Source organism: Penicillium hispanicum, assembly GCF_028827665.1.
Source record: "Penicillium hispanicum strain IBT 35686 chromosome Unknown utg000004l_segment0_segment0, whole genome shotgun sequence".
NCBI lineage: Eukaryota > Fungi > Ascomycota > Eurotiomycetes > Eurotiales > Aspergillaceae > Penicillium > Penicillium hispanicum.
In genome coordinates, this window is record NW_026623196.1 from 1089087 (window position 1) to 1115487 (window position 26401).

Sequence of the window (26401 nt, forward strand, 5' to 3'; positions counted from 1 at the left end):
AGTCGCCGACTAAGCGTGCTGCGCCGACTAAGCGTGCGTGGGATGGCGGTGATCTTGATGAAGCCCTAAGATCGAGGGCCTCCCACGCTGGAGACAACACACGCCCTCCAGATTTACCACAAATGGCTCACACCCAGTCCAGAGTGTAAACAAGCCGCAGACGCTACTACTGCCTATTCCCCTTCAGCCATGGTAGCATGGCGAGTATATTCACAGACCGTGTTAAAGAAAAATCAGCAAGAATTCTGTTTGAATCCTGCATACAAAAGGCTTCAGCTTTAAGCATTAGGATCGGCAGCGCTGAAGACTGCATCACACCTTGTCAATATCGTACATTATGGAAATGGTGAGTGCACATAAGGGAGTTCACTTGCGCGTCTTTGCGGCGCCCTTGGATTTCTTGCCTTGGGTCCCAACGTTGGTTGATGCAAGTGCCTCCCCAGTGGCGGAGAGAGCACCCAGGAAGTCACCCAACAAACGATCCAGCTCCGCAGTAACGACAGTATCATCAGCTCCTTCCATTAAGCTCTCCGCACTCGGCGGAACCAGGTCGGGGAATGAAATGGCAGCACGTTGAGTAGGCTTGGGCGGGCTGGCTTGAGGGGCCATGGTTCGGCGAGCCGTTTGCAGGTCCTCATAATAAACAGGCGAGCCGGGCTCGGAGACTGCAACAGAAGTGCCAGGGGAGTCATCGTGAACCGGAATGGCTGTAGGAAGAGGCGGCACGTTGTTTGGATCGATAAACTCCTTGTTTGTCAGCCACTGGGGGTGCGGTTCCTCTTCGTCAGGGCCAGGGCCGCCAAGATCGACTGTAGTAGCATCAAAATCTAAGCCCTCGTTGGTATCGGGAACGTTGAACTTGTCCGAGTCGAAAAGTCGACTGTGGCGAAGGGTTGACCCCTGTGGGGTGGTAGGACGGTCAAATCGGAAAGGATCATAGTCAGAATCGGACATGCTGGAGTTGTTTGAGGCTGAAGTAGAGGGACGGGATATCGGGGTCTCATTGGCGGGTTGTCGCTCAGGCCCAGCGACAGGAGCCTTGACGGTGTCATGGCGATCAAGTGTTCCCTGTTCCGCATCCGACATGACCGGGAAGGTCCATTCCATGGTGGCACGCTTCTCGGCTTGGAAAGGCTCTTCTTCCTGGACTGGATCAGGTGCAGGGGCTTCCTTTGCTCCAGCGGTTGGTTCCTCCTCCTGCTGCATGAACACGGGGAATTTCCAGTCCATGGTGGGCGGTCGTGGCCCCGACGGAGGCTGGAAGGAGTCCTCGTGCACCTCGTTGTCATCTGTGCCGCTGCTCGAGGATTGTGAGCTTGTCTCGTTGGAGTTGCGATGCAGACGCAGACTTGACCGATTCGCGCGAATGGTGTCAGCGTCGGCCAGTTGGAAAGGTTGAGCGGATGGTGCACCGGCTGCGTAGTGGGATGAGTCGAAAGAGCCAATGTCAATATCAATGAAGGTTGAGGTCACGGATGATCGGTCAGTTTCCGTGCGGAGGGGCAGATCAGAAGTTGGCTGAGCAGGCTGGATTGGGACAAAGTCATTCTTGGTCTCGTATTTGTAGCTCGGCTTGTCTTCGTCAAACAACCCTTCCATCGCAGCAGCACCCCGGCGGACACGTTCGTCAAAATTGGCTTTCTGCTCGGGATCCATCTCAGCTTCAGACACGTCCTCGTTGAAGTCGTGTTCGGGCGTGGGCGTGGTGGGACTGATTGCTCCTTCCATTTCAGCCAGTGATGCAGCAATCTGATCTAGATCGATGACTGAAAATCTCCTTTCAAACCCATCCGTGGTACTGAAGTTCCAGTCATCTTCCGCTTCCTCAGTCTCCGGCATTTCTGCAGCCGCAGCACCACCTGGATGAAAAAGAGATATGCGCTGCCCGCCTCGCTGAGACCACTGGTAGTAGTTTCTCACCAACTCATTCACTGATGATGTGGGATACTCTTCATCAGTATCGGCAATATAGGGATGGGCTAGAATATCCGCCATGGTAGGGCGACTAGCCGGATTTGAGTCCAGCGCGAATGCAATCAGGTCCTTGAGACCTTGACTGTATACATCGCTGTCCAGCTTTGGTACACTCCGGTTTAGCTGACGACCGATTTGCATCCGCTCTCTAAGCCCTGAGTTTGGCGGATTTCCCGTCGCAAACTCAAACAGCGTGCAGCCGAATGCCCATACATCAATCTAGGACAAGAATTGTTAGTGGAGCAACTAGTTAACTGAGCGCTGGACCTTACTTCACTACCATATTGGTGGGCTGCTCCGCGGGTTGCAAACATCTCCGGCGGCATCCAATGCGGTGTTCCGATCCATGTCGAGCGTTTGTCCCGCTGCGACTGCAGGATACCGGCCACGCCGAAGTCACAAATCTCCAAGCGGCCTTCTTCGTGGATAAGAATATTTGCCGCTAGTAACTATCTTTTAGCCCATGTTCAGACGATTGATCAGAATAGAGTTAGTTACCTTTCACATCCCGATGGATAATCCCCGCATCGTGGATGGCGTGCAAGCCGACCGCAAGCTCGCGCGCAATGGGGATGATAAATCTTTCCTCCAGTTTGTCCCCAGTTGCACGCATCTAAGTAGGGTTAGCCATGGCCCTACACAGATGGCACACAACTTGTCAAGCATACCAAGGTTCGTACGCTGCCACCAGGGCAATACTCGCAAACCAACCACAGCTGGGAGTGGATGGATATTGCTTCAATGAGTTCGTTGATATTCTTTGCCCCAGCATCCTTGACCTGTTTCATAACCTTTGTTTCGTGGATGAAATCCTTGATGGATTCATCCCTAAAATCGCGCAAGGACTTGTAGTCCAATGAGTCGATATCAAGCACCTTGATAGCTACAAGGCGACCCCCTGGCATCTCGTGGCCCTTGTAGACACGGCCATAGGCACCCTTACCGATTAGTTCTTCAAACTCATAAGGTGGTACTTCTGTTTTCGCTCGGCGGCACATCTCTTTCACTGCTACTCCTTGCTCTCGAGCCAGTTTGATCGCTTCAGCTTTGTGTCGAGTAATCGCTGCCATGGCAGACGATGGGTCCAGAAAATGGGACCCGCGTGCTTCCATCTTGGCTATATTCGTGGGTTATGTCGGGGAATATTGAAGAGTGACAGGAATGGCGGGATGGTTCAAGATGGAAGACTGTCTCACTGTCTACTGAAAGGTTTCCCCGCGGCCCTTGAGGAACCGTGGAATATGAAGCTTGAGTTTGCGAGAGAAACCTTTGCGCAGTCGGCGTCGAGTTTGAAATGATGTAATGGTCCCGCTAGACTGAATCAAAGCTGCTCCTGTGTGGGCGGTACGAGTAGTGATGGGATCAGAGTGTTGAGTGCTAAAGGGGGTCAATGAGCAAGATTGGTGAAGGTCGTGACGCGTGACTGCAATGTTCTCGTAGGATCCAAAGCTGCTCTCCTCGTAGTAAGAGGAGCTGGTACAGCTCACGTCCAGTGGATAACCTTCAATGAGATCTTCGTACGACTGGCTGAAATTGCGACGAAGGGCATGAGCACTTGGAGAGAATGGCGAAAGAATGGAGGTGTCAGGAGTTAGGTTGGAGCGGCGGCCAGAATATTCTGTAGCGCTTGAGATGCTGTAGTAGTTCGAGGAGCTCGAGGGACTGAAGATATGGGGCCTGATATCAGGTTTGGGCGATAAGATCACTTGTTTTTCGAGTATCTCTAGCAGCTCGGAGATCAATGCGCTGGACTTCGCAAAAGGATCTGAGCCAAGAGCATAGACTTCCAAGCCAGGCGAAAGGTCTTCTTCGTCTAGCAGATCTCGAGACCCATACTCAAAAGGTCCAATGCGTGGCAGATGGACCCGCTTCCTGGGAGTGATGATTAGTCTGGGCAAAGGCAGTTTCCTCATGCGAGACACATACTTGGGTCGCAGAGGATCAAATGATCGGTTAGTTGCCCAGCCACTCAATATGAGCGAATTGGCGGGGCTAAGCGTATGTTCCCGCTCAGTGTCAGACAGCCCCAGAGAGAGCGCGGATTGTCCGAAAACGCGAAGCAGCAACTGTCGGTCACTAGCCGAGGATGCAAGCCCCTCAGCAGGGTGTTGACCCTGCGATTCATCATCAGCCATTGTGTTACTTCAATTTGCTGCTTGCAGGTCTGATTGATTGAAAGGGAAATAGGGACAAGAGACGGGTTGTAGAAGGTCGCGCATGAAGCGCAGATGGGAGAGGGGGGAGCGATAATTCAAGAGGATGAAGTTGAAGTGACGAAAACTAACCTTGCAACGAAGATGGAGCGATACACTGGCGTAAACTACGCCTCGATGAATGAACTTCTTGGACGGAACGGCGGTAGTTGGTGGACCTCAACGCGCCGCCGCAGAATCTGGAGATGTAATAACTGCTAACAGCAGTGTATCAGAATGGTCCTCTTCAAAATCCAGGGTTTGAACGCGTCGAAGATGACATGGGAATGCTCTGGGTTGTCTGAGAGGTGTTCATCTTCAGTTGGTCGAGACCAGGAATCGTGCACGTGATACATTGGCGCCTCAGGCGCCGATCGAGCGCCACCGAGTATACTCTTTGATTTAGGAGTAGATCGCTGCACTATGATCTTGCTAGAGAAGGATATTAAGGAGAGTTTTGTGGATTTCTTACATTAGTTCAAGCTTAATATTGAAGAAGGGCTGCTGGGTAAGAAGGTAAATATCCTTTTTATTAGCTAGGTATTGCTTGCTCCAGTTTATGGTATTGAAGTATTTAAATCAAAAAAGTTGGCAACAGACCAACTAGACACTTCTCAATTAATAAGCATCCAGACAGCCAGTCCTGTGAATATTGAATGAAGCCCAATGGCTCCTCCAATGTGCGAAGCAGCAGACTTCTTTCCATCCCCGTCACTCTTGCTAGAGCTGCCGGAGCTGCCGGAGCCGCCGGAGCTACCAGAAGCACCATTTCCACCGTTACTATCTTGCAAGGTTGAGCCCGGGACAGCATCCTTGCCCGAGCCAATCTCAACGATGTCGTCAGAGGACGCCTCGTAGTTGCGATTCGCCAGAGATACTTGGTCGTTTCCAAGATCAAAGACTGCGTAGATGTACTGCATGAACTTGGCTCCAATGATAGTACTACCCTCGTCCTGGTAGTTGTAGTTGGCTGCAATGTCGAAGTAACAATCATTGACATCGTCGGTTTCAACATCAAAAGAGTAAGGGCTGTCTGTGCTCACGAAAGCTCCAATGGGGAACTGGAAGACGGCGTCTCCGAATTTGAGTGCAATGGTGCCGTTGAAGCTCAAGTCGCAAGGGAGTGTGATTTGCCCGTATTTCTTCGGCATCTTGGTCACACCCAACTGGGCGAAGAGGTCCTTTGCAACAGCCTCCGGGACGTAGGTCAACTCAGTGTAAACATCGAACACGGCGTCAGAGGGGAAGCTATTTGGCGAAGCGGCAGTCTCATTGATTGAAACACCGGTCATGTTAATTCGGAGCGCCTTGGGAAGACCAGCGGGGCTGTCAACAATGGGGAAGGTGTACAACGTGCCATTGTACATGGCCTTGTTGACACCGCCGAACAGAATCCTCCCCGGATTCTCGGCAGCACTAGGATCGTGTTCGTCTGAGTAGGTCCTATACAGGCTAAATGCTGGAGACTTGATGACGCCTGCATCAGCAAGAGCTTGAGTCAGTGAGGTAGAGGACGAATTCCCGTATCCCAGGCCCATGGTGTCTATTGAAATCATTTCACATCAGTATCCGCGATCTATAATTCAGTCGAAGGACCAACTTACTCATGGTGATCCCGCTCTCCCCAACACCCATCTTCATGGAGGGGATGGTTGCGCCACCGATGGTCATGGTATCCGTCACAGTCTCACCGTTAACCCCAGATCCGGTATCGTTAACAAAGAAAGAATGGTCGAGCAGCTTCGCCGTCGACGAGGCTGTTCGATTGTAACCCCCATCGCCACCACATAGAGACTCGTTGATGTAAAGACCGCAGTCAGAAGAATCAACGCCCTGCAACCAGCATTCATTGCCGACTGTCGCAAAGATCACGTTGAACTCTTGCGGCGGAGTGCCATAGGTGATATTGGTATAGAAAGCATTCTCCTAATGCGACTCGTCAGCATGGATGAAGAAGCAATCATCGGTCCACCACGCGCTTACCTCGACCTTGGCGTGAATGTCCACGACACTGCTTCTCTTCGACCGCCGGTGGTTACCCTTCGAGCTCACTCGCCCATGTGTGTAGGGAACTTCCACAACCGCCAGCCCATCCCGCCTTTCCAGCGACACAGCGCTGGTGAGAGCGGCACCGAGCAAAGCCAACAGCCACGGCGACCCACTACGCATGGCGATCTGCAGTGAAACACGTGGGTAGGAACGGTAAGGCTGATAGAAAAGCAAACGCGGGCTGATTATTACTCAGGTGAGGCAAACGAGCGTGAGGGAGATAATAATTGCTGATCGGATCGCCAAGACAGCAGCTACGGGCTCTTATTTAAAGGGGCCAACCGCAAGCAAAGCGGCCTAGTTATTATTATTCATAGGGACCTGTTACGGTAACAGTGCCGTAGCCTGCGAGAGAGCCTCTAGTTCCCTCGCTTGTGTTTTCGCATCTCGACTCAGTCGTTGAGTGGTTGCTTGAACCCTGCCAAGAGCCTCTAAGCCAAAAAGCGCCGCTAGCTCGGCCCCCATTTTTAGGCGATAGGGGCCTGAAGACCCTGCTTGTGAGTCAGGAGAGATGAGGCTGATGGGAGGTAGTAGCAGCATCATATTTCCATCCTGTGATCTGAGCTACATGCTGAACGGCTATCAAAATCTGCCTATATGTTTTTAGGAAATCGTGCCCATACGGAGTGGCCGATATGATGCTCTTATTCTGGCTCAATAGTCATCGACCCAATCAAGCGGGCCCTTGAACGAAATTTAATCTCATGGAAGATCTCAGGCACTTGAACAAGAGTACTACCCCTACACCCAAATTTTAGAGAAATCTTGCCTTCTTTGGACGCCTTAGAAACATATGAAATTGACACAGTGAAAAAAATACAGAAATCGATTATGATCGAGCTATACATACCCCCTTCTCCCTATCAAATTATATCTTTGAATCACTACTTTGCCAGCAATTTGACCTCTATATCTGTTGATACCCTCCCGTAGGCGAGCTGGCATACTATTTCCCAGCTACCGCAGTGAATCTCTATTAATGGGTTCCTATGCCTTTTTAACAACCTTAAATAGCTATGCCTCACATATAGTGTGCTCTAGATAGCGTACCTGAATGTATTTCTTCATATTCTCCACTGTTCCGATTGGGTTCAATTCTAGCCTAGATTATAATAGGTCCAGTGGTACCTCCAGGGCGATGTGCCAAAGCCGCTAAAATAACTTCTTTGGGAGCTAATCCGGGGAGCAACGGAGTCGCAGCGGATTCAATTGGAGCCAGGGAGAAATGCGCGAATTGGTGTTTCTAGGCAAAGAGTCGGAATAGATGTCTCATCTGTCCAGGACTGGATGCTTAGTTGAGCACGCGAATAGATATCCATGTTTTCCTGGCGAGAGCTGCAGTGATATGGAGTAATATATCAAAGGTCGCTCAAGTTAGGCTCTTATGTAGCTACAGGCAAACGTTGGCAAAGGCGGCGAGAAAGGAACACTAAAACGGAAGAAACAGACTGCATCTCCAACACCTGTGCATAAGACGTAAATTATAGTCGGCACCCATGCATAGCACCTCGTGATGCTCCCGCCATCCAGGAACCAATGACTCATACTCTATTGACATTCTCCCCATCGTCACTTTGCAGAATTACGATGCTGTCTACATGCAGAGGCCAGACAACTGTGCAGGGTTATACCGGACTTTTACAGGCCAAACTGGTCCCGCAGGCACTTTCCAAACCGGGCGATGGCCTCGTCAATCTTCTCCGATGAGGCAGCAGCATAAGTGGCACGGAAGAACATCTTCTCCATGACAGCTGAGCGCTCCGCCTTGAACCAGCTACCGCGGGACAGGAGCACGTTGTGCTCAACAGCAGCCAAGAAGATCTCCTCTTCAATGGTCTCGCGCGACTTGCCCGCAGAAATACCGGGGTGCTTGCGCCAGTCGATCTCAATCCAGTGCTGATAAGATGGTTAGTACGTGTGATGCATGAGAACAAATCAGGGGAAAACTTACGAACATGCCAGCGGCAGGGGCCACCCAGTGGGTAATATCCCGGGGCAGGTGCTTCTCGCAGGAGTGGAGGAGTGCATCGCGGCGGTTGGTGTATTCCATGCGCAGGTTGATGAGCCAGTCCAAGAAGCCGGAGTGGCCCCAGTGCTCATCCAGGAGCTTATACAGAACGATCTGGGAGATACCGTTGGGGTTCTGGGCAGATACCTCGAAAGTACGGGTGAAACGTTGGATGATTTGCTCGGAAGCAACAATCCAGCCGACACGCGAACCGGGGGAGACAACCTTGGAGAAGGATTCGAGGCGCACCACACGGCCATCAACGTCGAGACTCAGGAAGGAGGGCACCAGGGACTTGATGAATTCCTCGTGAGTGGAGGGTGGGGGAGGTGCTGTACCACCCTCTCCCGCATAAGGCTCCATCTGCAAAAAGTAGTATGGTTCATCTTCGACAATAATGAGATCGTGCTTCTGTGCGACCTTGTACACGGCACGGCGGCGTTCTGCCGACTGGGTGGCTCCGGTGGGGTTCTGGCCTGTCGGGATAGTGTACAAGAGGAAGGGCTTGCGCGCGCCACGGGCATCGGCATCCCACTTGCTCAGAATATCATCCATGGCCTCAGGGATAAGACCCTGCTCGTCAATGGGTACTCCCTGAGCCTTGATGCCCAAAGGGAAAGCAGTCTCAGCGGCACTGGCGAATGTGTATTCTTCCATAAGGATGTAGTCACCTCGCTCAGTGAATACGCGGAGAGCGATGTCCCAAGCATAAGTGCTTCCAACGTCCAACGTGCATTGCCAGTCGGAGTAAGGAGGTTTGTGAATAATCTCCCAGTGTCAGTTGGATTCATAAAATAGGTTTGATAGATAGCATACCTCTGTGTGTTCAGTGACGTATCGGAGAAGCGGCGCAGCTCCGGTAGCTTGACCATAGTTAAGAGCGATCTCGAGGTCTAACCCTGTCAGTCACAGTTGTATACTCCAGAGCCATAAGAACAAGCACTTACCATAGAGACTCTTTCCTTCCTTGATGTCGTGCTTGCCAGCACGAAGAACAGTGCCAGACTTCTCAGTAGCCTCGGGAGAGAAGCCCGGAGGGGTAGGAACCTTGATGTCGAGGTGTTCAATAGGGAAATATTCGGCAGAAGGCAGTCCACCGCCCAGAGAGATCATGCCTGAGTAATAATGTCAGTGCCTCTACTTCAGTCACGGTGTTATTGTACAACTGTACCTGGGTTATTCAGATATTGCGCAGCAGTCTTCAAAGTGGAACTCTAGCGATAGATCGCATTAACACCGACATTCCTCGTGCTACCACTGACTACGAGACGAACCTTGCGTGAATTGGACTCGAGGGAGAAATGGCCTGTAACATGAATCAACATATGTTCTAGAAGAGCCCAACAAGCAATCCACCTGGCCAAATTGGCTTCTCGTGTTCAGGGTTCCAAACTTACGCTCGAATCGCTTCGCCTTGGGTTTGGTGTAGCATGCCTATAGCCACCCAGAAAACAATTGATCAGCAACGCCGCGTTGGTTCACAGTCCGTGTCCACCGTAGTGTGTCCACACTAACTCCCGCCAATCTCGAGTTGTCGTACCGGACTCTTGAACATATCACTGTTGCACGGCGCCGCAACCCCAGTGGGGATCTGCGCCTTCTTCTGGCGCCACCCCGGGACGCCATTGACCGTCAACGGGTCGGGGATTGGGACAGCCGAGGTATCAGTGACTCCCACCATATCAACATCCAACGGAGCAGGCGGGCTCATAGCGACAATGGGCGAGTAGGGTAAGTGCGGCGGGGAGGTTCGTTCGGAGGGTATCTGGGCGATAAGGGCGGGCGGGTCTGGGGCTCGAAAGGGTTCTGCGTGGATTCAGCAGGTGCGTCGCGAACATAAGAAGCGTCACAGCTCACGACGAAGATACACAGTTCTGCCAAAGGAGAAGAGCGCGACGGCAGTGTCGTAGAATAGGAGGTGGGAGGCGATTTCAAGGAGCACCGGCGGAATTTACAGCTTTGATCCACCCGGCAGCGTGGATCCGAAGGTGACGCATGACTCATCGTGGCAGGCGGGTCGTCAGGACAATTGGAGTTCGAATTCGATTTGGAAGCTGGATCCAGGCATCGCGGGGTCATTGGCGGTGGGGATTTCTGTTATCTAACGGCCCCGTCCAGGGTGATGCCGATGCTGGGCCCTTGTCAACGGTAGGGCGCGGTGCGGGCAGCGCATATATGTACATCGCAGTATTAATTGGAGGGGCTGCGGTCATACGGCACAATACGCAGTCGTCCTCCGTGAACGGGCGGCAAATAGCGGTGTATGGTCCGCAATACGGTTACGGCGTCGTCTGGTGATAAGCTGCGCCCCGCCTAGATAAGGCTATCGCCGGCATCGGCGATCAGCTTATACGCTCGATCTATACGAGTCTAAGATCAAGAACTCCACGACGAAGGATTCAATCGCCGAATGAACAGTTGTTTCCCATATGAATCACTATCTTTCACATAGCCCCCAACTCACAATCGCCCGATATACTTACCCACAGTTCCATCCAGCTGTGCCTCCAGAACTGCACCCTGGCCATGGAGCACGCTCTGGATGGCCTCGGGCAGCTTCTGCGCCAGCTCTGCCACGGTGGAAGCGCGACCAGCCCACATCTCTCCACCGGCGGCGGCCTTGGCAATTCCAGCATAGTCAGGGGTCGGTGCGAACGAGATGTTTAAATCTTCGTTCGTAGCACGCGAACCGTCGCCGTTAGGGTGGACCAACAACATGCTTCGTCGCGGCGCATTCCAACCCTTGTTGTTCAGAACAATCGTCAAGACCGGGATGTGATAGCGCCGTGAGATCCAGTAGACTGACCCAGGCACAGAGAACAGGAATGTACCGTCGCCAACCACCTGAACTACAAACTTGCCCTTGTTGGAGCCCCCGTGTTGTACGTCCGAGGCAAGCTTGATGCCCAGTGCACCACCGCCAGACCACCCGAGGCCACCCCCACCGCAATTGATCCATGAGTTCGGCAGTGTAGCAGCGATCTGATCGGAGACGGGGTGGGTGAGGGTCACGGATTCAATGGCCCAGATTGCGTCATCTGGGCATCCCTTGCGAACTTGCGACATCAGGTACGAGACATTCAGAGGGGCAGTGTCCCCGCCTTCTGGGACTGCTGCTAAATCCGCAATTTCCTGGCGTCGCTTCAAGTACTCCTCGTCTCGGTGTTGGCCCATGACAATGTTTTCCTGAGAGCCAATAAACCCACACACTTGGCTGTTAAGCGCAACGTAGTCGTTGATCTGCTTGAGGGCCGTAGTTGAGTCTGCACGGAACGTTGCCATGGAGTTAATATAGAACACAGGGATTTGCTGCTTCAGCGGGTCGACGTCGATATGCACAATCTTCGCGGATTCTGATGGCTTGAACTGAGTTGGTACCCATGGCACATCACAGTCAATCACCAGGATGAAATCAGCGGTCTCCACAAGCTCGTGGCCTGGGTATCGAAGGCCCAGCCATGCCGGATGGTTAGCTGGGAAACACATATCACTACCGCCAGTGTCCAGCACCCGGACTCCCTTGAAATTGTTCGCCAGAGTAACCAGCTCTGTGACCGCCTGAGCCTGTCGGCCCGTGTATCCCACAACCACCAACGGGCTCTGCGCAGCGACAAGTTCCGATGTGATCAGTTCAATGCCGGCTGTTGGCAAAGCAGCCGGGGCCACAGGACCCCAGACCTTTTGGTTGAGTTGATAAGGCTCAACATCCTCCTCCATAACTTCTCGAGCTCCGGCAAGATACACCGGCCCCTTGGGGTCGCTGGTAGCAAATTGCAGTGCGCGGCCGACCATCTGCTTCACATTCTTACCCGACTTCAGCTCCCCCGAGTACCGACAATACTGGGAGACAATCTGCTTCTGGTCTGGCACATCTTGGATCCAGTGGATGTATTCAGTGCGCGAGCCGCGCATCTCACCTTCTATCGTGTATGGCGAAAGGCCGGCAAAGATCAGAACCGGGGCACGTCCACACGAGGCGTTGTGGACGGCAGCACCCAGGCCTTGTGTTCCGACGTCGACATGCACGACCACAGCTTGCGGCTTTCCGGTCAGACGAGCGTAGCCGTCTGCCATCGAGAGTGCGACCATCTATCTCATGCGATCAGCGGAGTCCACCCCCGAGAGTAACCGAGGTAAGGGTTCTCAGCTCAAGGAACTGGTTCTCGGCTTGTGGATTGCACGTTGGCGTGTACATACCTCGTTCGGGCAGGTGATGATTGTAGGGAACTGGTCCTTCTTCTCCCTTTGGCCCTTCACCATGGCCTCTAGGATGGAAGGGTGGTCAGATCCCAGGTTGACGAAGACATGGCTGACGCCGCCCTGGAGCTTCATTAGCACTGCGTGCTGCCCTGGTTATTTCCGATCTCAATTACCTCCCACAGAGCTTCGAAAAAAGCGAATGATGCCGTGTATACCCTGCCATGTCATTAGCTTCCAACCCGCAGCAGTCGGAGCGACATTCGTACATGACTGGGATCTAGTGACGATCTAGCAGAGAGTATATATTCCGAACGCAAGACAAAATATTCACAAGAACAACAGCACTGAGAAATAGAACACCGAGTGGGGGAAGGCGGAAACTCGGTTCCTGATAAAGCGGGCGGATCTGGGGAAACCTTGGATGGGCGGCAATTGTCTTCTCCCTCGGAGACAAGCCCGATCGTCGGTGGAGAGGGCGAGTGCGGGGACGCCGACATCGTGCTGCCTTTAGCCATTGCGAATGATTGCGAATCGTGTTCCGACGAAAAGCGAGGACCGCTGCTGCGCTGATGGGATTACTAAACTCGGGCATGGGAGCGTGGGAGCGTAGGTGTAATCGCCAACGTTCTTCGCTCTGGAGACCTTGCTGGGTGAAGTAGGTACCTGAAGGAACTTTCTAATGCAACTCCAGCTCAGGTCGAGTAATTAAGCCCGATTTTGAATAATCCTTCCCTTCCTTGCTGTGGTACTTTGCCATAGCATCCCCGACGGAGCTACGACTTCTCTCCGGACAATTTATTGCAGGCCGAAATGGGCCGAGCTAGTTTCACAGAATAAAAAACCGTGAGAAACGTTCTCTTAGTAGAAGAGCAAGATGAGGAGCTACATTCGCCGTCTGGGAGGCTATAAATACTGAGGGATGGAGTAGTTTGTCACTCAACCTACCTTGTCTATTCTAAACACAGCAGGATAAACACATCATCGATATGTCTGTTCCATATGACCAGCCCATCGCCGACGTCGCACACTATGTCTTTCACTACAAGATTGACGAAGCCGATCATACGGTATGGGACAGAGCACGCACCGCTCTCCTCGACGCCCTGGGATGCGCCATCGAAACTGCAGCGACAAGTACCGAGTGCGGGGCGCTACTTGGCCCTCCCATCCGAGGCACAACCGTGCCAGATGGATTCCGGGTTCCTGGCACCGACTTGCAGGTGGATCCTGTGGAGGGTGCATTTGATCTCGGGGTTCTAATACGATACTTGGATCACAACGATGCCCTGGGCGGAGCGGAATGGGGGCACCCTTCAGGTGGGAGTTTACTACATTGGGGATTTGACAGACGAGAACTTAATTGCAGGCTGCAGATAATCTCGCAGCCATCCTAGCTGTCATGGATTGGCTGTCGCGCGCATCGGCTTCGGGCAGATACGTTCATACAGGACCGCCCTTGACGATGCGAACGCTACTGAGTGCACTGATAAAGGCATATGAGATACAGGGGTGTTATCAGATGTCCAATTCGTTCAATGCCTATGGGATCGATCATGTGGTCTTGGTCAAACTGGCTTCGGCTGCTGTTGTTTCTTGGTTGCTCGGGCTCACCGAGGCGCAAACCATGGCATCTATCTCGCATGTGTGGATGGATGGACAGCCCACTCGGGTTTACCGATCTCGAGGGAACACAATCCCAAGGAAAGGATGGGCAGCTGGAGATGCCGCCCGGAGAGCTGTGCAAATGGCGCTTTATGTTCGAGCAGGTCAACCCGGAGCACCAGAGGCCTTGTCTGCCAAGCGGTGGGGATTTTGGGCTCGAACCTTTGGTGAAGAAGGATTTGAGTTTCCCAAGGCCTTTGGAACGTGGACGATCCAAAATGTGCTATTCAAGACCATGCCGGTAGAGGGACATGCGGTGTCAGCGGTGGAAGCAACACTGCTTCAACTTCCGCACTTGAAGGGAACCGGGCTACCGAACCCGGTGAAACAAATCGACCGAATTGACCTGCGAACCACAGCAGCCGCCGACCTGATTATAAATAAGAGTGGTCCCCTGTACAATGCAGCTGATCGTGACCACTGCATACAATACGTAGTCGCCTTGGCATTCTTGAAAGGCAGTGCGCCTGAATCTGTTGATTATTTGGACGACAGTCCGTGGGCAACTAGCCGAGACTTGACATGCCTTAGACAAAGAATTCACGTCAATCCTGATCCAGGGTTCACCCAGGATTATCTGAACTTGGAGAAGAAAAGCATCGGTGCAGGGTTGGCCGTGACGTTGAATGACGGGTCCATCATTCCCGAAGTTGTGGTGGAATATCCCATTGGACATGTGAAGCATCCGAGGACAAATGCAGTATTGGGTGACAAGCTGCTGCGGAATATGGCGTATATGTTTTCAAAGACGGAAGCTGATCGAATTGCACAGGCAGTTCGGAACGATGATCTGTTGGTCAAAGACTTTGTGGACCTGTTGACTCGTCCGGCGATTCGATCCAAATTTTGATCTGAGGAATCATGGCTCACTTGACTGGGACAATCATTGTTCAGTCAATTTTCCCAACTCCCTGCAAGGTTAGATAGACATCAGTGCCCCATCCCCAAAGACTCTGCACCGCAATGCTGCCACCAAAATACTCCGCGTAGGCCCGACTCAGCGGCAAGCCGTAGCCAAGACCAGCGATACTGCTCAAGTGGCCACCACTGGCTGAAATGGTGTTCAGCGCATCCAGGTTCCCATTCTCCGAGTTGTGGAGGTCCATGTCGGAGAATGTGGTGAAGCTATAAGACCAGATATGAGGCAGAACCTCCGGTGGGATTCCGCCACCACGATCACGAATGCGAATGGTGATACTCTGCGAAGACGGTTTCGAATACCCGATTGCCTCGTTCATGACAGCTGCATCATCTCTTGCATCGAATTGAAATCCGGCGTCGGAATCTTCCTGGGCAGGACGCTCATTTCCCGGAACATCTGGAGCGGCTGCGATCGTCACCTCAATAGGCTCGCGCTCGTTGCCAGACTCAATGGTCGCCCGAAAAGCATTCTTCAGCAGTTCGGTAATGATGTATTCCACATGGACAGGAACGTGGGCAAAAAGAGCATCAGGCTCGCCCCCGATCTCCAGGCGCGGGCGCACCCCGTACTTCAATTCACAAATCTCCCCAACGAAGTCCTCGCATAATCGGATGATACGCGCTGGTTGCAAAGCAGTGTCGATCACTCCGATGTAGTTCGAGGGGATCGAGCTTTTGGACGAAACTCGATCGTCACTTCCTGTGGGCGCATCGTTCACTGGTTGGGAAGCAAAATGTAGCGCCAAATGCTGCTCGGCGATTAAGCGGGTGCCGATACGCGCTCGGAGATGGGTATCCAAGAAACGAGTCACATCGTCCGAGTTGACATATTTTCGACATTCAAGGAACCCACGAGCGAGGACTGGAATGGTGTTTGTATGTGTCTGCACAAGATCGGCAAGCACGTCGCCAAACTGATTCTCTTCCTCGAGAGTGGTGATTTGCCGATGCTGGTATGGGAGAAGGGTGGACAGGGAGTGGACGTAATTATTATAAATCTTCGAGACATGTGGGTTGGAGACAACGATGAAGGGCAGGTTTCGCAATGATTGTATGCGGGACGCTAGGCGCGCGGGGAGGAGTGACAGGGTGAAGTTGGCCGAAGCCAGAAGGGCCTCCTTGGACAAGGGCGGCCGGCCGTGTCTAGACACGAGGCGATGGTGAGCATTCTTCTCGTTCTCCTTCGTACTCTAAATCACTTTACCTGAGTAAATCGGCCAATGTCAGGGGTCGGCGAGGGCTAGCAGCCAACCGAGCGACCTCGTCTCCGGCGGATTGATGAAGGTTCCATTTGCGACGTGTCTGCGATGTTGAGGCGTACCACAATGAGCGAGGTTTTGCATAGCAAAGCCGACTATATGGCCACAGTGGCAGACCTCGGGAAATTGTGGCTGCCATCATTGTGGTAAGAGACCGGAACGTGGGTAAGCAAATGGAGATTAAAGCTCCAGCGGTGACGGCGGATCTGCAGGTTGCGGTCTGGAAACGGATATCCTCGGCTCTTGGCTCGCCTTACACCACCTCTCATCATCATTGAAGCAGTGTTCTCCTCGTTGCCTTTTTTAGGACTTTTGGGTTTGTTCTCCCGGTAGAATGATATTTTAGCCTACCTGGTTGGACTAGTACAGCTCAGGCCGATGCATCCGCTGAGAACTGAGAACGGTCGCAATATATATCCGGTCAAGAAGCTGAGATCTCCCTGCCACACCTTGATCAAATATGATTTACCTAGGCAGGCTATGACTCCAGGCAGAATGAACTAAAGTCCTTCACATCAACACTACGAGGTAGTTCTAACATTGGTATGCCGGTGTATGCACTCGGTGGGGGATCGACACTAGTTGCGACGCTCCAGCACAGCTGCGTTTCAAAAGAGTCATTGAAATTCGTAAGACTTCATCGTTGGCCATATTAACCAAGATAACCTTTCTAGGTTAGCGACAAAGTCGGATGATGGCAAAGCGTATTCCTGGTATCAAATCATCGCACTCAAGCAAAGTCCCTCCCCGCTATCCAACAACCCAGTCGCATTGGCATTTGGCCTGGGAACCTTGCAGACGTTTCACAAATGACAGTATACACCTTGGCTAGATTCGCTACATGGACGAAAAGCCTATCACTGGGTCTTCACCTCGCCATCCTGCTCGACGTGAACATGCTCGGTCGATTCGAGAGCTTCGACTTGGTCGTCAGGGTATTCGACACTGATGTTCCAATGAGTGTTAGCACCATGACTGGATTGGCATGGGAGCCGCCGAGTTTTGAGAGTTGGAAGGTAAAAGATCTGAGAGAAGAGGACACGTACGTGAAGCCCTTGATAAGACTGTACTCATGCTTGATCACACCACCCTTCGCCTTCGCATCCTCCTTGGCCCTGGATGTGAACAAGTCAATAATCAGTGCTGGGATCGCGAGGGTGGGAAAACCGACTTCTCAAGTTCCTCGGGGGGAGCTTGGTCCTTCAGGGTGACCTAGTGGACAATCGGTGTTAGCACGTTGAGAAGTAGCTGGGCCATTGCTTTTACTTACGTTGAAGAGAGGCATTGTTATGTGATGGAAGTCTGCGCAAAAGAGGTGGTACAAAGTCAAGCTGGACAGAAGTGGGAAGTTGGGAGGTTATGAAAAGTGGGATGTGGGAAGGTGGAAAAGTTAACCTGAGATAAAGGCGGAGGGGACGAGGGGGGCTTTATAGAGTGCGCGGTGATGGGAGCTGATAAGGAGAGACAACGAAGAGCACAAGAGGGGCTGATGCTGTCTTACGCGAGCTTCACCCTGGCAAAACACCTTCATGGGACCCGATTTCTATTGCCCAGAGCCCCTGCCTGCCCGGCCTGAAGTCGTATCTTCCTACTTAAACATTCGACTAATTGCATTCCTACAACGGCGTCAAGGAGAAAGTTACACAGCAGTGACTCTCTACCGACGTGGAGATGTCGTGATTTCTACTAGATTCGGTGCCACTGGGCAAAAGTTGATGCCTGGGACGTGAGAGGTGCATGAGTCAAGGGTAGATAATCAAAGCACTGCACGCGCCATTTGCGCGTAATATTCCCCAGGCACCAGGGTGGCTTAAATCTTGGAAAGAAAAGCATGAAGGTGCTTCGAATCCCATTGATGTAACAATGCGGCCAGCGCCCCGATGACGCTATTGCGCTGCCGTCAAACGCGGGGCAGGTCACGTGGTGATACTGTCGGTGATTCCGGGCTATTGTTCTTCCCTGTCCGAGGTCTCCGTCTATAATCCAGCGTAACCATCTTCTTCTCTCGGCGGCATACGCATACCATGCATTCCCTGGTATTTCGGGCTCTCCGGTGCTTTCCATCCATCCAAGGTCTGTGCATCAGCTAATTGATACACTTCCACTCCAAGTGGGCGGCAGGTAGCCCCCATGCCGCCCTCCTTATCGTCCCAGCCCCAGTTGGACAGGTCACCTATGTGGAGCATGGTTAGCATTTGTCGCAATGGCCATCTTGGGCTATAGTGCAGGGAAGTGCGTACCTCCAGGGCATGCAGATAGCGCGCAGAGCACATCCACCTCGGCAAAGAACTCAAAGTACTCCCCGCGCTTAGCGGGGGAAGTCTCCATGAAGTATTTCCCTTCTTCATCCAGCCCTGTCACCTGGAACACGTTCAGCACGTCATGGACATCCAGCTCCGTCAATCCGTAGGGAACCACCGAGCGCGTGAGATTTGAGTGGCAGTGGAAGTCAAATGTCTCGCCGCCCATCAGGAGATTCACGTAGGGATCGCAGCGAGTGCCCATCAAGTCGTGCACACGTCCTCCGAACGGCGTGGTACCAAAGACCACCTCTGGTTTCCGCTTCCCATCGGGTCCCAGCACATTGTGCAACTGTCCACCACCCAGCGAGTCGCCGGTGATCGTCACGAGCGGCCGCAGATACGGGAGATTGGACCACAGTCGATCACCCACGGAGACGTGTGAGGCGTGGATCTGTCGGGTACGTGCAGCCCACATTCGTTCTCGAGGATTGTTTGCGTTCCAGATGTTCAAGTCGCCCACTTGTGGTCCCTCCGGAGTCGTCAAGCGGCAGATGTGGCCGGCAGGCACAACCCACGCTTGGCCTGAACATGGCCGGATTGTGAATGACTCTTTGCGGTTGCGCGCGGCAGGATCAGATGCAGTCCTGGAGATGGCATGATAGAGCGGAGATGTCGCATGGATTCCCGAATCCGGGGGAGCCATGTAAGCTGGCGGAGGGCGACGAGGGGCAGACATCTTTTGGAATACGTGAAAGCATGAATGCAAGCAAGCGTGTCAGGTCTACGGGGAGTGCTGGTAATAAACACAACGAGCCAGATAATGCAACGGGCAGTTCATTCCGGCCTGCGGGAGCCAATTACCAATATATACTCCGTAACATCTACGCCCTCGGAGAATGCCCGTTATCTAGTTCCATACTTGGGCTGGCCCCCGCATAGATGGGTAGTGCATACCCTACTGGGGGCTCTCTCCACCACACTTCCAGGCCTCGAGAGGTCTTGGACTCGGAGAAGAATGCCGAGGCTTGTCTGAATCAATCAAGCGTCGATAAACCAGGTTATCATTCCAATTCCACTGGCTGCAAGAGGTGGGGGACCGTCAAGAACACGCATCGGCCCGATGAGAGGGCAAGCCCTTATCGCTTGCAAACCGGCCCGGTCGTCGATAAAGGCCTTCGCAGCAACTGCATTTTTGCCTCAGGCATCAGAAAAGCTCCATTCTGCGCTAGTCCTAAAAAAGATCACTTTTTTTCTGAGCCGGATCCACATATTTCCGCTCCGGAATAATAATTTTGGGCCGGAGCAGTTCATGTCGCAGCTGCTGTCGCCTTGCTGTCGGTGCTCCCTATTCTTCGAAAATTTGAACGGGAAAGCGTCGGTGAGGTCTGTGACCTCTTGCTTTTGCCATGGAGCAGCAGTCAAACAGGGCGCATCGGCCCGCGAAGGAGAAAAAGAACTACGAGGGTACGGCTCCAAGTGCCTCCGCAAATTTGCGGACTTTGACTTCCAGGCTCGTTTGTGACGAACAACTTTGCTAATCGACAATATTACAGGAGCGAATCCGAAGGCCTTCGCCTATTCAAATCCCGGAAAACTCAACAAACAGGCAGCTCGGTCGCATGATGTGCGTAACGAAGCAATCCCTCAGCGATACATGCGCAGGCTAACTCGGATCGCTGCTTTAGGTCAAGGAAAAGAGACTTCATGTGCCCCAGGTGGATCGCATGCCCGAGGAGGCTCCTCCGACGGTCGTTGCACTCGTTGGACCTCCAGGTGTAAGTCTTGCCTTCAATGGGTCGACGCCGTATCCTTTGGGTCGCAAGTCTAACAATCGATTTTTTCTTCCCCATAGGTCGGCAAGACAACTCTCCTTAAATCATTGATTCGCCGTTATACCAAGCAGACCCTGAGCTCGCCTCAAGGTCCGTTGACGGTTGTGACGTCTAAGAAGAAGCGCCTCACATTCCTAGAATGCCCTTCAAATTCCCTCGCAGCCATGATCGATGTGGCCAAGATTGCGGACATCGTTCTGCTCATGATCGACGGAAACTACGGCTTTGAGATGGAAACTATGGAGTTTTTGAACGCTCTCTCTACAAGTGGTATGCCGGGTAACGTCTTCGGCATCCTGACTCACCTGGACCTTTTCAAAAAGCAGAGCACTCTGCGCATGGCCAAGAAGCGCCTTAAGCATCGTTTCTGGAGCGAACTCTATCAGGGTGCCAAGCTATTCTACCTTTCTGGTGTGATCAATGGCCGATACCCCGATCGTGAAGTGCACAACCTGTCCCGATTCTTGTCCGTCATGAAGAACCCACGACCTCTTGTTTGGCGCAACTCTCACCCGTATGCGCTCGCCGACCGCTTCTTGGACATCACGCCCCCAACTCAAATCGAAGAAAACCCCAAGTGCGATCGCACAGTGGCGCTTTATGGTTATCTCCGGGGTACAAATTTTCCTGCCAACGGTGCACGAGTCCACGTTCCTGGTGTAGGCGATTTGACAGTATCTGGGATTGAAGGATTGCCTGATCCATGTCCGACTCCCTTCATGGACCAGCAAATTGCCAAGGCGACTGGAAAGTCTGCTAGACGCAAGCTGGGTGAGAAGCAAAAACTGCTTTTTGCTCCCATGTCCGACGTTGGCGGTGTTTTAGTGGACAAGGATGCGGTCTATATTGACGTCAAGACTTCTACCTTTGATCGAGATTCGGATGCCTCAGACGACGATGAGGCTCGTGGTCTTGGTGAGCAGCTCGTGGTTGGTCTGCAGGGCGAGCGAAAATTGCTCGGCGAGGCTGACCAGGGTGTGCGCCTCTTCAGTGGTGGTGAGGCGATTTCACATGTCGGTGAGGATGATGAGTCGGGTCGGAAACACAAGCGACGAGTGCACCTTGCCGACGCTGAGCGTGATGGTGAAGCTGCATTGGACGCCGATGAGGACCTCGAGAGCGGTGAAGATGACGGAGAGGTCGATGATAATGAAGACGATGAGGACAACTTCAGCGGCGACGAAGAGGACGAAGAAGTTGATGTCTCTGCACCAGCAGATTTCGAGGCCAAATTCAAAGCCCGCCAGAACGGAAGCGCTAGCCGAGAAGAAGACGATGTTGCTTTTGCCGACAGTGATTCCGACCTTGGTTCCATTTCTTCCGTGGAAGACCAGGAAATTGAAAGTGGAGATGATGAGGATGAGGAGGACGAGGACGAGGAAGGAAACTTCCGATGGAAGGAGAACATGCTCGCTAATGCCAAGGCTCTCCACGGAAAGCGACCAGCATTCCGTGTAAACGACCTGTCGCGAATGATGTATGACGAGTCTATTAGCCCCGTCGATGTCGTGCAGATATGGCGTGGCGAGGACGATGAGGACGAGGAAGAGGAGGACATTGAAGCCGAAGACGAGGGCGATGAATTCTTCAAGAAGACCAACACTGAGAAAGAGGACCAGGCTGATTTCCGTGCCGTTCCTGAATACGACTACGATGAGCTAGAGCGCAAATGGCGCGACGAGGAGCTAATCGAGTCACTTAAACGGCGGTTCATTACTGGTAAGCTTTCTGGCGACGGCTCGGACGATGACGATGATCTGGACGATGCCTTTGATGAAGACGACGATGAGGGAGACGGAGCCTTTGAAGACCTGGAGACAGGGGAGACCTTCAATGGAATTGAAGACGAAGAGGACGAAGACGGAGACGACGATGAGGAGGATGCTGAACCGGAAGGTCCCGTGGACTTGGAGGCTGAACGTGAGCGCAACGCGAAAAAGAAAGAAGAGTTAAAGCTCCGCTTCGAGGAAGAAGACCGGGAAGGATTTGCAAACGCCAAAGATGGCAACCGGGATGGTGGCGACGGGGAATTCGGCGAGGACGACTGGTATGATTTGCAGAAGGCAAAGATGCAAAAGCAGCTTGATATCAATCGTGCCGAGTTTGATAACCTCGACCCAGCCTCCCGTGCCCGTGCTGAAGGCTACAAAGCCGGTACTTATGCTCGGATTGTTCTGGAGAACGTGCCTTACGAGTTCGCAAGCAAGTTCAGTCCTCGGTTCCCAGTCATTGTCGGTGGTCTGGCTCCTACCGAGGACCGTTTCGGATATGTGCAAATTCGGATCAAGCGTCACCGCTGGCATAAGAAGATCCTGAAGAGCAACGACCCGTTGATCTTCTCTCTCGGCTGGCGTCGTTTCCAGAGCTTGCCAATTTACAGCACTTCGGACAGTCGAACGCGAAACCGTATGCTCAAGTATACACCTGAACACATGCACTGTTTCGGCGTCTTCTACGGACCGCTTGTGGCTCCCAATACAGGTTTCTGCTGCGTCCAGTCCTTCTCAAACAAGAACCCAGGGTTCCGCATCGCCGCGACTGGTGTCGTCCTGAGTGTGGATGAGCACACTGAAATCGTCAAGAAGTTGAAGCTCACTGGTGTTCCGTACAAGATCTTCAAGAACACTGCCTTCATTAAGGACATGTTCAACTCTGCACTCGAGATTGCGAAGTTCGAGGGTGCGTCGATTCGTACTGTATCTGGTATCCGTGGTCAGATCAAGCGAGCCTTGAGCAAGCCTGATGGTTACTACCGTGCCACTTTCGAGGACAAGATCCTGATGAGTGACATTGTCTTCCTGCGTGCATGGTACCCAATCAAGCCTCATCGTTTCTACAACCCAGTCACGAATCTGCTTGACCAGGAGGAGAGTGGCACTGGTGAAAATGGTTGGCAAGGAATGCGGTTGACAGGTGAAGTCCGCCGCGAAAAGGGCATTCCCACTCCCCTGAATAAGGACTCGGCCTACCGCAAGATCGAACGTCAGGAGCGCCACTTCAACCCGCTTCGTGTGCCCCGCCAGCTGGCTGCCGACCTTCCTTTCAAGTCTCAGATCACGAAGATGAAGAAGCACAATGACCAGACCTACATGCAGAAGCGTGCAATCGTTGTTGGTGGCGAGGAAAAGAAGGCCCGCGACCTCATGCAGAAATTGACCACCCTGCGTAATGATAAACAGGCCAAGCGTGCAGCCAAGCAGGAGGAGCGGCGACAGGTCTACCGAGCCAAGGTTGCCGACAGCTTGGAGAAGAAGAATGCGCGAGAGAAGAGAGAGCGCAACGACTATTGGCGTCGCGAGGGTAAAAAGCGCAAGAATGGTGATGAAGATGGTGGTGGTGGGAAGAAACGCAGATAAGCGATTGTTGCTCTTGTACATGTTACGGCCGGCATGGGTCTAGTTTATCATGCATAGATGGCGTTTGTGTCCGAAAATTCGATTCATCCATTGATTCCCAGATGCAATTGTCTACAATCCAGGCTTGACGGCATGGGAAAGACTCTTCTGTGGTATACTTTGTTCTATCGGTGCTGTTGAACCCCACTGCTTTTACAAATCGCCTCTTCTGTTCCTAAAGAAGGGCTGAGGCCCACCAAGAGCAGTAATTCCAAGAGCTTCTTCACCTTTGTACTGGATCGCTTCCATACATACCAGATCATTCAATAGTATGTACTTCGATTCCGCAAAGGGCACCGGTCCACGTGACCGTGTCTCGTACGCGTCGCTGCCGAAGGCGTCGCCATCGTCCGCTCCAAGATTTTACTAGAACTACACGGATTGCGGTCTTTGGTTCCTGCTCGTCTTCTCCAAACACAAACCCATTGACAGCCTTGGGCCTTCTCTTTGCAGCCCATCCATTCCGGGTTTGCGTCCTCCAGTGGAGGCTGCCAGTCGACCGTTTTAGCGCTCGTGCGGACCTTGCGCGTGCTGGTCGATCGCCACTGGGATGCAGCAGATGCTCCTGGCGCCATCAATCAACTGCACTCTCCCGCTAGACCTCGAAGAAGTTCAGATTGCAGCCGCCCATCTTCTGCATCCTCGCTCGCCCCGCGTCGGACATTCCCGGTACCCGTCTCCATGCGGTGACTCGGGCGCAAGCAACCACGGCCTTGCGTGTTTAGATCACTTGCGCGGCCCCGTCATTCCGCAGTTGGAGCGATCGCATATTGGTCGCCTCTTTCCCTTGCCTTTCATCCGAACTGTGTCCCTCTCAATCATCTCCGCCTGATCATGAGCGACACCCATGAGGCCTCGTCGGGCCGCGAGGTGCCCCATATAAGGGCCAGTGCGACCACCGAGTCTGTGACCGATTCGACGCCAGGAGCGCCAGAGCAACCAACCCGCACAGAAGAGGTCCAAGTCCCGCGCTCGCCCCAGCCATTATCATTGCAGATAGACGGGCTGAATGCTACAGTCTATGAGAAGAATTATCCTAACATCGCCTACCTCGAGTCGTCCGAGCGCGGTAGCGACACATCAGTCGATGGGCGACGGCCAGAGATACAATCCGCAAGTACTTTCACGGATTCCCAGAATAGCGTACCTTCGTCATCGGTCAACGACTCCGGATCATCTATAGAGCTACGCAACTCCCGCTCCTTCGATGACAACACAGTATCAACAAATACATATCCCAAGTCGCCGGATTCCCAAGACACATTCCCGCCGAATGGAAATGGATCAATAGATGGATTGAATTTCGGCATCAAGATGGAGAAACCAGCCAATGGCCCTTACTCCCCTTTGCTGTCGCCAAAGCATTCAAATTCGGGATCGGGCAACGGCATGAAATTCGCTCCGGGGCACAAGAGGACGGCAACCGGTGACATCAAATCCATCTCGTCGGGCTCTGTGGCACCTCAACACTCCGATACAAATGGAGCTGCGCGGCGTCGGTCAAAAAGTACAGGCTCGCCTGCGCACGGGAGTAGGATAGCACAGGTAATAACCTATTTCTGCGCTTGTTTGAGAGTGATGTTGACGCGTGCATAGCTATCGGTTCATATCCGCACGCGACTATCGTACGCAGCGGCAAAAATAGAAAAGTCACGACAGTCGCGGAACTCCGATCCACAATTTGCGCCCCGTGGACTCGCAAGCTTGTCAGAGTTGAGCTCACCACCACCCAGCAGTCTCCACTCAGTGCCAAACTCAAGTCCAACATCTCATCCGCAGCGGGCATCGCCGATTGATACCCCGCGCGCTTCTTCAGTTCATCATCGTTCTCAGTCAACAATCTCTTCCCCCGGAAAATTCCTCCCATTCCCAAAGTTGGCACCTCCTGTCGACATCATATCATCGACCGGAGACACACGCCGGCGACGTCCCAATCCTAATACAGCTGCAGCCCCGTTCGTTCGAAGCCCATATGCTCGTCATCGAAGATATCATTCACATCAAGAACATTCAGTCGGCCGGGCGTTGAATGGATCCCCGCCTGTCTTGGGACCAGGGACACCATCAGTTCTGCCCACAGGACATATGCATCCATCGGGACAAAATGGCTTCCATAGACCACGAACTCATTCTCAGAACACAGCGATGGAACAAGACGCCATTGAAACCCTCCTCTTTATGTCTAGCCCCGAAAACTCGGGATATCGTTCTAGTCCTCGCTCATTGCAACCTCCCGCTACACAACACAGTTTGAACGCATCACTTTATTCAAACACGAATGGAATCACGACACACCCGACGCAGAGCTCGCAAGGCGAGAGCTTGCACAGCGGTCGAACTCTGCCACTGCGGACCGCTGGTCTTGGGCTAGAGGCCCACGCAGGCGACGAGATTGATCGCATCCTCGATCAGATGGAAAGTGACAGCGAAGACGAAGCACGGTTTGCCTCCCAACGCCATGGGGCTCGTGCGCATGCCACTTCTGAAAGATAGCATGGGCAGTCAGTAATTAATAGTGCCTTTTGGGCGACACTTTATTTGCATGAGTTCCTGCTGGATGATTTCCTGCGGTACAGGCTATGCATACCCGGTGGCATTTCTGGAATGTTGCATTTACACTTGTGCATCCATACTTTGGGACTTTTATCCTCAAGTGGAATTATAGT

At 52.8% G+C, this 26401-nt stretch overlaps 11 protein-coding genes across 11 annotated transcripts; 3 read left to right on the plus strand and 8 right to left on the minus strand.

Moving 5' to 3' along the window:
- Positions 1-366: 366 nt before the first annotated feature.
- Positions 367-3086, minus strand: N7459_004159 (putative serine/threonine protein kinase; the record flags this gene model as incomplete). The annotated part of the gene is made up of 4 exons (XM_056943343.1): positions 367-2193; positions 2247-2416; positions 2473-2587; positions 2643-3086. 4 exons carry the CDS (start codon positions 3084-3086, stop codon positions 367-369), a joined length of 2556 nt encoding a protein of 851 aa, XP_056800226.1.
- Positions 3087-3173: 87 nt separating this feature from the next.
- Positions 3174-4109, minus strand: N7459_004160 (uncharacterized protein; the record flags this gene model as incomplete). The annotated part of the gene is made up of 1 exon (XM_056943344.1): positions 3174-4109. The coding sequence occupies one exon, from the start codon at positions 4107-4109 to the stop codon at positions 3174-3176; it is 936 nt and encodes a 311-aa protein (XP_056800227.1).
- Positions 4110-4780: 671 nt separating this feature from the next.
- On the minus strand, positions 4781-6335 carry N7459_004161 (uncharacterized protein; the record flags this gene model as incomplete). The annotated part of the gene is made up of 3 exons (XM_056943345.1): positions 4781-5709; positions 5771-6092; positions 6150-6335. 3 exons carry the CDS (start codon positions 6333-6335, stop codon positions 4781-4783), a joined length of 1437 nt encoding a protein of 478 aa, XP_056800228.1.
- A 1518-nt stretch (positions 6336-7853) lies between these two features.
- N7459_004162 (aminotransferase-like domain-containing protein) lies at positions 7854-10027 on the minus strand (the record flags this gene model as incomplete). Its single annotated transcript, XM_056943346.1, has 7 exons — positions 7854-8111; positions 8167-8991; positions 9040-9116; positions 9171-9338; positions 9395-9437; positions 9580-9657; positions 9764-10027. Coding segments are annotated over 7 exons (1713 nt in total), but the record flags the coding sequence as incomplete, so codon positions are not given.
- A 662-nt stretch (positions 10028-10689) lies between these two features.
- On the minus strand, positions 10690-12638 carry N7459_004163 (uncharacterized protein; the record flags this gene model as incomplete). Its single annotated transcript, XM_056943347.1, has 3 exons — positions 10690-12312; positions 12421-12549; positions 12597-12638. Coding segments are annotated over 3 exons (1794 nt in total), but the record flags the coding sequence as incomplete, so codon positions are not given.
- Positions 12639-13409: 771 nt separating this feature from the next.
- On the plus strand, positions 13410-14935 carry N7459_004164 (putative 2-methylcitrate dehydratase (PrpD); the record flags this gene model as incomplete). The annotated part of the gene is made up of 2 exons (XM_056943348.1): positions 13410-13740; positions 13797-14935. The coding sequence occupies 2 exons, from the start codon at positions 13410-13412 to the stop codon at positions 14933-14935; spliced, it is 1470 nt and encodes a 489-aa protein (XP_056800231.1).
- A 40-nt stretch (positions 14936-14975) lies between these two features.
- On the minus strand, positions 14976-16470 carry N7459_004165 (alpha-ketoacid dehydrogenase kinase family protein; the record flags this gene model as incomplete). Its single annotated transcript, XM_056943349.1, has 2 exons — positions 14976-16149; positions 16211-16470. Coding segments are annotated over 2 exons (1434 nt in total), but the record flags the coding sequence as incomplete, so codon positions are not given.
- A 652-nt stretch (positions 16471-17122) lies between these two features.
- Positions 17123-17550, minus strand: N7459_004166 (uncharacterized protein; the record flags this gene model as incomplete). The annotated part of the gene is made up of 4 exons (XM_056943350.1): positions 17123-17210; positions 17312-17380; positions 17437-17477; positions 17536-17550. The coding sequence occupies 4 exons, from the start codon at positions 17548-17550 to the stop codon at positions 17123-17125; spliced, it is 213 nt and encodes a 70-aa protein (XP_056800233.1).
- A 691-nt stretch (positions 17551-18241) lies between these two features.
- On the minus strand, positions 18242-19244 carry N7459_004167 (urea carboxylase-associated family protein; the record flags this gene model as incomplete). The annotated part of the gene is made up of 2 exons (XM_056943351.1): positions 18242-18438; positions 18506-19244. The coding sequence occupies 2 exons, from the start codon at positions 19242-19244 to the stop codon at positions 18242-18244; spliced, it is 936 nt and encodes a 311-aa protein (XP_056800234.1).
- A 670-nt stretch (positions 19245-19914) lies between these two features.
- On the plus strand, positions 19915-23696 carry N7459_004168 (GTPase BMS1; the record flags this gene model as incomplete). The annotated part of the gene is made up of 4 exons (XM_056943352.1): positions 19915-19972; positions 20062-20132; positions 20194-20283; positions 20361-23696. The coding sequence occupies 4 exons, from the start codon at positions 19915-19917 to the stop codon at positions 23694-23696; spliced, it is 3555 nt and encodes a 1184-aa protein (XP_056800235.1).
- An 873-nt stretch (positions 23697-24569) lies between these two features.
- Positions 24570-26228, plus strand: N7459_004169 (uncharacterized protein; the record flags this gene model as incomplete). The annotated part of the gene is made up of 2 exons (XM_056943353.1): positions 24570-25280; positions 25332-26228. The coding sequence occupies 2 exons, from the start codon at positions 24570-24572 to the stop codon at positions 26226-26228; spliced, it is 1608 nt and encodes a 535-aa protein (XP_056800236.1).
- Between the last annotated feature and the right edge of the window lie 173 nt (positions 26229-26401).